This window comes from Porites lutea, chromosome 1, assembly GCF_958299795.1.
Source record: "Porites lutea chromosome 1, jaPorLute2.1, whole genome shotgun sequence".
In the NCBI taxonomy this organism is placed as follows: Eukaryota; Metazoa; Cnidaria; class Anthozoa; order Scleractinia; family Poritidae; genus Porites; species Porites lutea.
The window spans coordinates 2,420,729-2,434,352 of NC_133201.1; the positions used below are offsets into that span (position 1 = coordinate 2,420,729).

At 41.1% G+C, this 13,624-nt stretch overlaps 2 protein-coding genes across 2 annotated transcripts; both read right to left on the minus strand.

Annotated features, from left to right (window-relative positions):
• Positions 1-778: 778 nt before the first annotated feature.
• Positions 779-10,930, minus strand: LOC140942241 (inosine-5'-monophosphate dehydrogenase 2-like). The gene is made up of 6 exons (XM_073391205.1): positions 10,235-10,930; positions 8,865-9,035; positions 7,925-8,106; positions 6,679-6,954; positions 5,727-6,069; positions 779-1,877 (listed from the first exon to the last, which is right to left on the minus strand). The coding sequence occupies exons 1-6, from the start codon at positions 10,497-10,499 to the stop codon at positions 1,573-1,575; spliced, it is 1,542 nt and encodes a 513-aa protein (XP_073247306.1). The 5' UTR covers positions 10,500-10,930; the 3' UTR covers positions 779-1,572.
• A 493-nt stretch (positions 10,931-11,423) lies between these two features.
• Positions 11,424-13,594, minus strand: LOC140933776 (uncharacterized). The gene is made up of 2 exons (XM_073383420.1): positions 13,039-13,594; positions 11,424-11,926 (listed from the first exon to the last, which is right to left on the minus strand). Exons 1-2 carry the CDS (start codon positions 13,492-13,494, stop codon positions 11,795-11,797), a joined length of 588 nt encoding a protein of 195 aa, XP_073239521.1. The 5' UTR covers positions 13,495-13,594; the 3' UTR covers positions 11,424-11,794.
• Between the last annotated feature and the right edge of the window lie 30 nt (positions 13,595-13,624).

Sequence of the window (13,624 nt, forward strand, 5' to 3'; positions counted from 1 at the left end):
TACATCAAAACAAGATCATTCAGCTCGAATAGCTACTCGTATGTTCAGCAGCGCCCTCCAATTCTCTTACTCTGTCGCTCGCTTTCAAAAAATAAGCCGGGTAGTACATAATCCTTGCGATATAAACATGCCCGTGGGAACCAACTGATAATCTGATTGGCTGGAGTCCACTCGACTTCAGAGTGATGTGATGGCCATTGCGAAGAAAAAATACCCTTCGAGTAGACGAAAACAGGCTTTCGCTGAGGAATAACTGTATACTATACAAAAAATTTATTTAAGGTTACCTTAAAATAAGGGGGAAAACACTAGGAATTCTATAATTGTAGGGGATACCCAAGTCTTAAAAAGCCCGTAAGTCCTGGTTTAGACTTGCCTACAAGTCGAGCTCAGAATTTTCACGAGCGCGAAGCGCGAGCGGTTGGGCCAAATACCGGAACAGGAGATGAGAAGCGAAGGACTTTGGGAAAGTCTAGTCCTGTTTTCATGCTTTTAAATTTGCCTTATTGTTGACTTAACAGCACATTAATTAACGCAAATGGTAAGGACAGTTTTCAAGTTTAAGCAGAAAAGGCAGCATCAACTGGCAGCGTGTCTACGGTCTGTTCCAACTGTTAAGAGGGCCTGAAGTGCTCAATCGAGTTTTTAAAACATCAAACGCCAAACAACAAACATAAAACAAAATGAAAATGTAATTAAGGCATGGCAGGCCTAACCGACAAATATCAAGCAATAGTTAAATATGATCTCCTATAGTCCACGAAAAAATATTCACATATTTGAAAATGAATGCAAACAGTAAAACTTTTATTCACGCATAACTTTTCCTTTACAGCGATGATTTTATATTTCCACTTTAATAAAACACAAGCTAATTTCTAGCCTGCGTAGCATGGCGGTTTTTCGGCTGGGCGCGCGCTATTCAGTAGTGCGTTCGACAAAACCGCCATGCTACGCAGGTTAGCTAAGTTCCGATCGCCAGAAATGGCTTGTAAAGTATATTTGGTTTGTTACGTTCAAGGTATTTTTTTAAAGAACTGACTAGAAAAATATCAGGCTTTAAATGCAAATAGACCAAATACCAAAGTAAGTGTAACCCGCAGCCCCGGGAGGACTGATTCTGTTGATGTCGATTTGAAAAATGGTAAAAGAAAACGAAAAAATAAATAAATAAAATACTGAAAAAAGAGAAAAGCGTTTGGCAATCAGCGATAACAGGTTGCAGCTCACACAGAAAATCACACAAACAATTTTATGTTTATCAAATAAAAAACAAACCCTCTTAGCAAATTATGCACACTCACTCAATCAAGCTCTCAGTTTAAGAAAGTCACTCCGACCAGCGGTTCTATTCAGTCTAAACAAGCGCACGCGCAGAATTAATCCTTTCAAGTTTTCAGCCACTCTCTGTATAAAGTTAAAAGCCACTCCATGCAAAAAATGAAGCATAAATCCGAAGATTCGTTTTGCAACTGGTGTGCAGCATCTCTTGGAGTGGCAAGTGATTTAGGTTTCTTTCCTCTTGCACTTAATGTTGAGAAGTTAGGTTCGGCTTTTTACTGAGTCGGACAGTTAATAAAGCCTTTTCTCATACGAATGTAGGCCATGAACGCCACCCTCAGCTTGCGCCGAGGGGGTCCGCTTCTCAAACTTAAGTTTACCGCTGTACATCATAGACCGCGTTGCGGAGAGACTCTGAGTACCCATATCTTGACAGCCGTGCTGTATGCCCGCATAGAGGTATGGGAGAAAACGATGGATACTACCCTTATCTGGTACGGTTCCCGACACGCCCTGGGCAACTTTCATCCGGTGGGTTTCGACAAAGTAGCGGCTTTGGCTTGATCTATGTTCTAGCGCGTCCAGTGATCCCATTCCTACATATGAAAAAAGAATACAACAACAACAACAATTACATTAATGGAGATAGCAGTTATTACACTTTATAAAATAACTAAAACAGTACGCGCGTTCTGATTGGTTAAAAACCTATGGTTTATTGTGCAGGAAAATTCATAGAAAACTTAAAGTTATTTCTTAAAAGCAATAGACCACCCCTTCTGTGGGTTTACGGGCGTGATAACCTAGTTGGGATGTTGGGAGAACACTCGAAAAGCTTGTAAATCACTCGCCTTCGGCTCGTGATTTACAAGCTTTTCTCGTGTTCTCCTAACATCCCGCGTGAGTTATCACGCCGGTAAACCCATAGAAAGTGTGGCCTATTGCTTAAACATTCTACCCGATTAGCTTTATTTGTCACTATTTCTAATGCTGTTATTCACAATACGCCAGAAAACTTTATCCCGATATAAAATTTCAATTATGCCAAAGGAGTCACTGGATTTGTCATAAAATAACATCGTGTGGAACAGATTACAGTAACACTCTATCTGGTACCAATAGTTGTTTTATTCCACCCCTTCCACGTTATAAACAAGTCATAACTTCCGCAAGTAGTAAACAGTCAACCTTTTGAATTGTTGCATCTAGTTTAAGAGCAATTAATCGAGCCTTACTAGCTAGGATGTAAGAGAACTACAGAACACCGTTGCGGGAGGCATAAAACAAGTCATAACTTCCGCGAGTAGTAAACAGTCAACCTTTTGAATTGTTGCATCTAGTTTAAGAGCAATTAATCGAGCCTTACTAGCTAGGATGTAAGAGAACTACAGAACAACGTTGCGGGAGGCACACAGTACTTAAAGTTTGCTTTTACACCTTCTAATCTTAGAGCCATTAGTTGACAAGTTAACAGTGGACCTCCCTTGGGTTTCGCGATAATCTCATGCTAATGGCTCACAGTTAAAGCCTAAGTTCCGGATTGTGACAAAAAATTATTACTTTTCTCCACCGCGCATGCAACTCGATAAATTTCCTATTTTACTTGTATCTTTTCTTCTTCAAACAAAGGACGACTATACGATAAGAATTTTCAAAACAAACAAACAATTTTTCGATTTTAGTGTTAGAAAAATGGAAAACAAAATGTTTCCGTGTAATCAAATGAGTGTATGGTCTTGAAAAATCGATGCATCATGATTTTCTCTCAATTAAGCCTCTAAATAAACATTGGAGGTCACGGTATAGGGACCACATAGGGACTGTTTAAGATGAGAATATTCTAGCATTTGATACCCATTAGAATAATATTGTGATTATAATAAAAAGCTTAAACAAGTGCGATACTTATCTCGGGTTACACTCCTATAAAACTTTGTCCTTTTAAATAAGATTTAGCTGAGAACAAGATTATTGGGGCAAAGAGCCATGGCAGATTCCAAAGGTCGAATGAACAGGTATTATCTCCCAAGGAAATCTGCCCTTTGTTTATCTTAAGAGAAAAACAAGGTAACACGAACAGAAAGACAACCTCGTCCCAACGGTCCTATCCTTCTCTATCCTGCGGAGCCAGAGAGGCAGCAGGGATGAGGAGGAGAGAACGCGGAACAAGGTTGTACTGAACAACATTCAGACGCAACCAAACGCATCCGAGAGAACGTTTTAATGTGAGACGAATCACTTCAAACTTCTCTGGCGGTACCCTCATATGGTAATAGTCATTTCCATTGTTTATACACGTACTGAATTTGGAACTTTCTTAATTTTGTTCTTAACTCTTTAGGAATGAAAAAGTTTTTCAAAAAATTTCGAAAAATAAAAGTAAAAGAAGCTCCCTCGAAACACGCTGGCGCAAGACGACTTTTTGGTCAGGGGATGTTACTAAAACGGAGAGCGGGGAACGGGGAACGGGGAACGGGGAACGGGGAACGGGAAACGGGAAAACGAAAAGTGAGAACAAAACCGAGAATTGGAAAGGAAGTTACTGATAGAGCTAGTGTTCAAATTAGGTTTTGATCCCATTTTAAACATCCTTGGCTCATGTATCTACTACAGTATACTATAAATTCTGCAAACACTTTTTTGAACTGTGGACAGTGCCCGGACGGTCTAGCATAACCAATTTGCTGACAGGTGGTTCATCCGATAGAGATCACTATTGGAATACAGATAACGAGAAAGGCTTAGCTTACTACTTAAAGCTTGAAACTTTGTAACACCCCACCTGGAGATTTTAAACGCTAATACGGAAATAAAGATTAAATTCCATTAGTAATATACTTAGTCACGAGACACCCGTATTTCGTGCCGGAAAGCGCCTTATTTGTACTGACTTGTTTACCTTCATCCAACTGCTTATCATAATACGCCAAATGTTAATGTAGTTCTAAGTTTTAAGCAGGCGATAGCTACTTCATGGTATCACCATCCATATGGAACCTTTTTTGATAGACAGTTTTCCTGGTTCTGTTCTGTTTTAAGGAATATGCAGATTAAAGAATTGTGGCATTTTCCTCATTCTAACTTTGAGTACTTTTACCTTTCAAAGTGGGTTAAGTAGTTTTTAATGCGTTCTTCAAACGAGTGCTTCTGGAGTACGACCTTTTTAGCTGTATCTGATTTCACAAGTATATAAGTCGTAAAATGAGATTTACGATTTTGTTTTGTTTTTTCCTCCTGTTCTTTTGTATGATTTCCAAATTCGGCTCGATCGGAGAATCCAACGTGCTCGGAGACGTTGCACAACGTTTGAGAGGTCGATTTCTTTTCCCGCAAAATTTGCTGATTCCAAAAAAGTCTGTGCAATCCAGTCATGGAAGATGATCGCGGTCTACGAGATAGAAGCTCCTTCAACCATTTAAGCATTATTCGCTTAACACTTTGCTTATCTCTTCCGCCACTTGCTTAAAATCATACTCTGCCCCGCTCTGACTGACGGTTTGGTTTGCATTTACTCCCGTTTGCTCTTGAGAACAGCATAACTCACTCTTTCTATAAGTGTCTGCGCATTTTTTGAAAGCCAAAAAAAGAAAAAAACGGTTCTAGCCGGTTACTGCAACAGTCTCTTTCACTGTCAAAGTCAGTGATGGAAAAAAGGAAATAGTTTAACTCTTGAGTTTGTAGATCAAATAAATATTCCTACGCTTTGAGTAATCATATTTAATAAAACCTTCGAAAACCTCTTAAGCGCTTCTTTCACATGGTACCATGAGCTATTCTGACTTTCAGTAACACGAGACATTCAATGTGAAAAGTTTATTTAGGGTGCGTCAGACAGTCATCTGATGTAGATGTATCCTAGTTAAGTCACATCAATACCATAGCTATAGCAAAAAACCATCATATGTTCTTAGACTAAAACATGTGCCAAGCCAAATACGAAAAATCACAAAATTAAAACTACCCTTAAGAAGTGGCAAAAAAATCTGTGGAAACGTATTCCCCGGCTAATGCAGTGGCTCGAAACCCCGGCGAAAGGCTCAAGTGAAAACAAAGAAGGCTATATACGTTATAATAATATAGACTACTCTAAAAAGAACTAATTTCAAAGGAGCACAGGACCAAATGCCTAAAAATACATTAACTAAGTACCCAACCCCTACGGTTATTCCGAACTCGAAAGAATATGAGACATCGAAAAAGAAGCTTTACAAAACAAAATGATAACGATCACGACGACTGAGCTGACTCGACGTAGAATCGCACATATCTCGCGCCCAAACCATAAATAATCCGAAAACTATCCCACAAATGCCCGCACACCTCTTAACCGTGCCTTGAGAATATTGGTTTTTGAATAATTCGTTTTTCTGTCTCTCAAACGTCCGAAATTACATTTTCCGTGAAATTTGAGATTTCTGAAATTTCTGCTCCAGGACAGAACTCACCTCGGTACTTTTTTAACCGAACTCCATCTGCGAAGAAGTATTCTCCAGGTGTCTCTGAAGTTCCCGCCAAAAGTGATCCCATCATGACTGTTGAGGCTCCGAGCGCAAGCGCTTTGATGATATGACCAACAGATCTTATCCCGCCATCCGCTATCACAGGGACACCAAACCTGCGCGCGTACTCCGCGACTCGAAACACAGCGGTAGCCTGGGGCCGACCGACTGCCATCACTTCTTGGGTAATGCAAATAGAACCGCTGCCCATTCCTACGCGCAGTGCATCCGCGCCGGCGTCTATGAGGTTCTTCGCCTGGGCGGCGGTAACAACATTTCCCGCTACAATCTGCAACAAGTACATTGACAATTTTTGAGTAAATTTAGTGCATAATCAACCCTTTTTCTCTCCGAAGGAGATAGTAGCCCTTTCAATAGCGGGGGGAGGGGGGGCTTTTTAAGACGTCATTTGCACGATCCCAGCCCTCTCTTACAGAGATTTCGTATGACGTTTCACAAATTGCAGTTTTTCAGGTATCGTCTTATCTATCACCCCTTCCCCTTAATATTTCTTTAAGATTTTCAATCGGTTTTCTCTTTCCTCTTTCCATAATTGATATACTTTTGCTATTGATAGAGCGAAAACTTTGGTGTGATTTTGTCAATCACTTTCATTCGCCGTTGTAGTCATGACTGATCATCATCATCATAATCACTAACATCATCAATATTGCTCACCAATAGGCTCCTGTCATCATGCCAATAGACATAATAGGCTACCAGCTCATAATAAAGACAAGTGCACTTTCAACTTTCCAAACCATTTTTGAAATTCAATCTCCATTTTCCCTGGTGTTTCCCGATTGTTTAAGTACTGGAACGGCCCCCTTACAGACAAATTCTAATTGTCTGTCATAAATCTGTTTCTCGCTTGTAACTGAAAAAGAAAGCTACGTACCTGTAGATCAGGAAATTTTTCTTTGATGTACTTGATGAGATTTATCTGAAATACCGAGTTTCCCTGAGACGAGTCTAGCACAACCACGTCGACACCAGCTTGCACGAGAGCCTCGATTCTATCTTTATCCTCCTCACGCGTGCCCACTGCAGCCCCAACAAGTAGCTGTTTTTTACTGTCCTTGGAGGCCAGTGGATATTCGCGGTTTTTCTTAAGATCCGTATGAGCTATCAATGACACCAGTTCTCCATTTTCGTTCACAATGGGTAACTTGGCCTGTAGAGAGGTGGAAAAATACTGTGTTAACTGCTAAGCTAGAATAGGTTCATTGTCCTACGAAGCTAAGAGGAAGGCTAAACCAGGGGATTTATCGCATTAACAATGTCGACGCGGATGACTCTTTTCGTCCACGCAAGAAACGTACTGTTTGTCGGCTGAACCAATCTCGTTCCCAGGGAACAGGAAAAGGCGCTTTTAGTTCTATAAGCAATTTCCGAGTTCCAAACACTCTCACTTTCAAAACGAAGCTTAGTGCAAGACCTTTCTTGAGAAAATCAGTTTTTATTTACATTGGAACAAAAAGTCATTTCAATATCAGTGGCTTCGCACTTAGCCTCGCTTTGAAACAGAGGCTTGGGAAACCTTGGAAATGGACCATTGCATCAACCTAAAGGTTTCTGGGTAACTGCCCACCTACTCCTCCCCTGAGACAACATTAACACTTACTTCTCACTTAGGGCAAACTTGTGACTTAGGGGAGGGGTAGGTGGTCAGCTACCCAGAAACTTCAATTGATCCGAGTAAATCAGGTACATTCTCGATTATAAGGTACAAATTCAGTGGAAGATGTTATGGACAATAGTGTAGATGAAGAGTAACTCGAAATGCATATTCATCTGGGCTTGTAGTTTTGTACTGTAATTTTTTCCATTTCTGTTTATTTTCATTGCTCTCCAATGGGACTTTCTTTAGAGGTAAAGAGAGTAAATTCAGCAGCATTAGGCGTCATTTTTTCGGGCTTTTCAGGCTGGCGAAGGGCGAAAGTTTTTTGTGCCCCTCGCTTCGCGTGGGTCTCGCGCTTCTGGCCGCCTCGCTCTTGCCTTCGCTCGCTTGGATAACACGGCAAAATAATGTCTGTTCTGCTGGCTAAGGGCTGAGAGGCAGAAGAAAAGACCTTAGAGTCGTTCACTTTAAAGGTGTTATAACTTAGTAACTTGACTGTAGCCACCTTAGAAACCTTACATACCTTTTTACTTTTCTGTAAAATCTGATTCGCTTCCCTCAACGTGCATCCTGATTTAGCTACAATTAGCTGATCCCTCGGAGTCATTACTTCGTCCAATTTCATATCATACTGAGACTGGTTGAGAAAATCAATGTCGCGCGAAGTAACGATTCCAACTAAAACACCGCCAAGACAGCCTGTATCTAAGTTAGAGAGAAACGGAAGAATTATCAGCGTGTTTGTTGACTTTCAAACTCTGTTACGAAGTAAAGGCTATACGTTATCGGAACAGGCGATACGGTCTCAATTCTTAATACCCGTTTCGTTAATTACTACCCCTCATTGTAGTAACAACTAAACACGCAACATTATCATCACTGTCATCCACCACCACCACCACCAACCCCATAATAATGATAATAATAAATATTAATCATCATTATCAACATCGGGAGCAAGCACAAGGGAACACACATGTGATCTACCTCAACGTAAACGCAAAGGCACGTGCCGACGACGCAATAAATGGAAAACTGTTCCATTTCCTGCGTCGGCCCGGCCTTGTGCTTGCATTCTGAGACAACGGCAAACGGAAAGTGTAAACGCAAGGATTACAGAGAGAAAATTTGGTCCGCCATGTTAGAATGCAAAGTGCTCAAATGCGCGTGCGTATCTTGCTATAACTGCGTTTGGATTGGTGAGAACAACTCTCGTGCTTTTGCTCGCGTTCACGTCGCTTGTGAAAACCAGGCCTAAGCACCCGCGGAAAACTATTCAAAAAAAGTTCAAAAAAGAAATTTTTTGAGTCTATGTTAATTGTAAAAAAATCAAGCTAGTTCTGTCCATAAAAAGGAGATCCTCTCTATTTAAGAATGTGATAAAGATAGGATTGAAGACATCGCCATGTAAAGCCGCGTTCACATTCCACTAACTGAGCCAGTAAAAAGGAAAGCAAACTTACCGGTCAGTGGTATGCCTGAAAAACCACACTTTTTCTTGATGTCCATGACGTCACGCACTGAATGGCTTGGGCTAAGGACTATGGGATCGCTGATAAATCCTTGTTTGAACTTTTTGACCTTGCGCACTTCATTAGCTTGAAATTCAACGCTACAGTTGTGATGAATTATCCCTGGAAAATGCATTAACAAGAATGAAAGAGGAAGGTAACCTTAAAAAGAGCTGGTACTCAAATCTGTAATTACAAGATCGTTGAAAATATAGAGGCCCACTGTAGAGCAGTATATACAACATCAAGAGCCATGTATTACCGGCTTCTGACACCACAGCCGGCATCACGGAGGTTAGTCTGAAATGTCATCCGGTTCTTCGCCCCACCCTCCAACGGGCGGAAAGGAAAGAGCCGGGCCTTGTCACCCGTTGGGGGGTTGGTCGAAGAGACGGATGACAGTTCAGACTAGACAGAGGTGAGGAGAAGGGAGAGGGAGTACTTTATGTCAACGTCATAAAAAACGCAAGGATCTTAGAAACTCGAACTTCGTTCTAAGCGTTTAGCCTTTAATTTCAGCCGTTTCCGCCTACTAAACCGTGGGATCGGGGGTGAGATCGCCCCACTTCCCCCCGCCCCCACCTGGAAGGGGATCGAGACGGCTGACATTTTAGACTACCAGGCGTTCAGATAATGGCGCGCGCGAAAAGTAAGGCGAGCGATAAAAAGGAGGAGGAATGGGGAGAGCGTCAATCCACAGGCTTGTCCCCTCCCCACTCAGTACGCAAGTACTGTGCAGCCCTTGTCACGCGATTTACCGTTACCTAACTCATAAAACTTAAGCGACAGTGCGTGTCCATGAAAATTAGAATCAATTAAGCACTGAGCTGAGTGATTTATAGTAAAGACTGTTTGCTTGTCGACTCTGAAAATAAGGGTCATACTAATATTTAGATAAAGCTATGGACACAACGTGTAGATTTACAGACGGAAGCTGGTTTACGTCACATCTTGCGAATCATTGTCTCTATTTCTTATTTCACTTCCTCCATGGATTTAGGTACTCTTGTTTTCTTCCAGTAGAGTTTTCAATAATCCTGTTAAGCATAGCGTCCATTTACTTTTTTGAAAAGAGTGTACAAGGAATAGTATGGTTGTGAATTTTACTGCCAAATTATTAGAACGCTAGCCTGCGAACTGCAGACGTATTTCCGGTCGTTGCTTCTCTGTTTTTATAATGTACCTGTCAGACCGAAGCCCTCCTACAAGCCCGTAAATGTTTACTCTGGAGACCTCCTATTTCATGATTTTCACTGAGGTAACTTAAGAGTCACTTGACTAAAATATCAACATTTGTATTAAACTACAAATAGTCAGTTTACCTATTCCTCCGTGAAGTGCCATAACGATAGCCATCTTTGACTCAGTAACAGTATCCATGGGTGAACTTACCAGCGGGGTTTTGAGAGTAAGTTTTTTGGTAAGAGCCGATGTAAGATCAACGGAATCCGCTGTGAAATTGATGAATCCTGGCAAAATAAGGAAATCATCGTAAGTTAACCCTTCGCCTTCTTTAAACAACTGATTGGCGCTTAGTCCATCATCTGGAACGTAGCTTGTGTGACCACTAATTAACAGTTCCGCCATTAATCATCAACTTGTGAGTCCTCGTGTTCTTCAATACGCCGGTGACTCGCTGAGTTGCTCGTGTTCGGTTAAAGATCTTGAGGATCTGTAAAAACTACGATGATGGCTATAGCTCAGCGTCCAACTCGATTGTCACCTGCTTGCTTCTACTCAAGATATTGCACACCGAGTTTTAATTCACCGGTCTGTCGACCTCGTGCCGGTTTCTCTAGACTCAGTGTTTTCAAGAAGTGAGTTTCTGCTTCCAAAAGCTGGAGTCGTTTTGTGATTTCGTTCGCCTTGGTCGTTTGGGGGTGATGCTGTTACAACAACCTGTAACTTTGACTGAGAAAACTTTCCTGAAACTCAAAGTTAGAGCGCGCGTTTAGAATGAGAAACAAATATTCAAATCTGCGGATAATTTGCTAGGAGACCACCCTCCAGGGACTGTTATGTGTCACAAATTTGCATATGACTGAGTGGCCCCACGTCATATATATCGGTTGATTCGTTGTATGAAATTAAAATAAAGGGCAATTTTAGAAAAGTAGCTCAATGACAGAATTAAAAAAATGCAGTTATATCAACCCTTAAGTCGCCCGTTTTTACTTTTTTTGTGGTACAAAGCAGTTCTCGACGGTTACCGTGAATCGACTGGGTTTATGATGTATCCTTGATCCCTGGGTACCTGTTGTTTACACGTTTTATCTGTCATCGCAAACAGAGGCAGCAATGATCGAATAAAATCAATTAATCAATGTTGACGAATTTATTCAACTTTATAATGTTTTTATTGTATTACATTAACTTCAAAATTTTTTTTCCTCTTCTGGACCTTGTGGGTTCACACTAATTTGCAAAGCCTTTCCCATTTCTAGCCTGCGCGCAGACGAAATTAAACTCTGGTTAACTCCATCAGAGTTTAGTTATCGTCTGCACGCAGGCTATCCCATTTCTTGTCTCAATCAAGATCCTCTCTGGTAGTACGAGCCATTAACACTGAGGGTATCGTTGTCTGTGTACAGTCCCCGCTCCTCTCAAACTAAAACTGGGAGACTTTTTTTCCTCCCTTTTTTTTAGGGGACGGGGCGGTTGTACACAGGCTAGGCATCGCCGTTTACACCAAGGATAGAATTGATGGTAATAAAGAGGAGATCTCCTTAAGCTTGCAGAGGTCTTTCCTGCTACTAGAAAAATCTTGTAATCTTTCATCAATGTAAGAAAGGTATGAGTGGCAAAATATATCTGCAATCTGAATGGCAAAGTTTTTTAGGAAGAAGAAAACAGAGATGTCAGTCAGAGTGGCCAGTAGTGAGTCATGACAGCAGCCCAGAATCCTCAGTACGGCAGCTATCCGTGGCGGTCTCTTCACGTCGTCTTTCCAACTCCTCCACTAAATACTGAAGTGGATTTTCAGGTCTCTTGTACACGATTTGAGCAGCAAAGTTCTGCATGAAAACAAGGGCGAAAGTTAAGGTTCAGGGGCGGATCTAGGGGGAGGGAGCAGAGGGTGTGCACCCCCCCTGAGATGACCTGCGGTTTTGTAATACAACTGGTATTCTGCAAAAAAAAACTATGTGGTTTATTGGTGTTCAAGTAGAGCAAGAGACGAGTGCACCCCCTCCTAAAAAAAATCCTGGATCCGCCCCTGAGGTTTAAGGTTGGGCCGGATTCGATCGGTTCGCGACTTCGTGGTTTATAGCTCAGTTCAGATAGTCAACTAGTCAACCAAAGTCAATCAGTCATAGACGTTCGGTCAGAACATGGAAAATGATTTAAGAAAACAAAGGCAAAAAAAAAAAACGGAAGCGTATATCCTCGTAACCGTCATTTAATTTACCGGCGTACGATACGCTATTTGCCCAGTCACTCCGGATCCTTCAATTTCAGTTATCCCTACAGGGGTCTGTAAATTGACTGTAGCTTATAGTCAGTTTAAAATGGAAAAGGTCTCCGCTTGCAGCAGAAAATACAACAACAACATCAACATTCTTTTTTGTGCTCTTTCAAGATACAAAAAGTGTAAAAGACATTAAAAGGAAATAATTGTGAAAAACAGAGAGCGCATTCACTCAGAAATAGCAAAATACAGTAGAATCTCGATAACTCGAACTCGGATAACTCGAATTCCCCGCTAACTCGAACTAAATTTCCTTTCCCTTGATCAAAATTTCACTGAAATTTACCCTGATAATTCGAATTCCCTGCAAACTCGAACTCTTTTTCGTCTCCCTTCAGAGTTCGAGTTACTGGGGTTCTACTGCACACGAAACAATTATACGATCTTGAAAGAAAATAATCTGGAATATGCTACCCTTTCTAGTTCAGCTGGAATCTTTTAAGAGTTAATCTTTCGTCCTCAAATTGTATTCCGCAAGTTACAAAAAATGAACTTGGATGTCATGGTAGGAAAACTGCCATCAATCTAAGGCCCAAGCCCTAAACATTGCGAAATTAAATGTATTGCCAGTTATATAACTGACATTCTAGACTGAATTTAAATTAGTTCCTTTTACAAGTGTTGAGATTTATAATCATTTTAACACCGTAACATCCTCACCTGAAACAGTCTTAAAATCTGATGCTTTTCCAAATATTTCACAGATTGGGTGAAAGGATCAATCTCAGTCCCTGGAATATTTGACTCTTCATATTTCCCGGCGGCCGCGTCATCATTAGAATCCCCAACCGGCAAATTATCGTGTTTTCCTTCGTCTGTCACGAAGCTACTTTCCGTAGAAACCGAATTTTTAAGTGATATGCTTGTATTTCCAAGTTGAAAGTTTTCTTCTTTACCCATAACCTCGCTACGATTCGAAGAAATATCGGAATCAACTTCGGCTGTACTACAACCTGAAACAATTTCTCCCGTGTTGAGTTCATTCGTTTCTGTTTCTCGCGATGTTGTGGTCTCCTGGTTTTCTTCTTGGCTGCTCTTAAGCGCGGCATCATCTGCGACAGTTGCTATGCCGTTTTCCGCCGACACCTGTGAGTCAGTCGCTGTCTTTTCGCTCATAATTCTATCGACAATCGTATGGTGTTAAATACAGTAACATTAAATGAAAGCAGAGCGCTTTACCTAGTTATCATAACCATTTAGGATGCTCATTGTATGAAAGAAATCCATGTTTGTATTGAATTTTTTA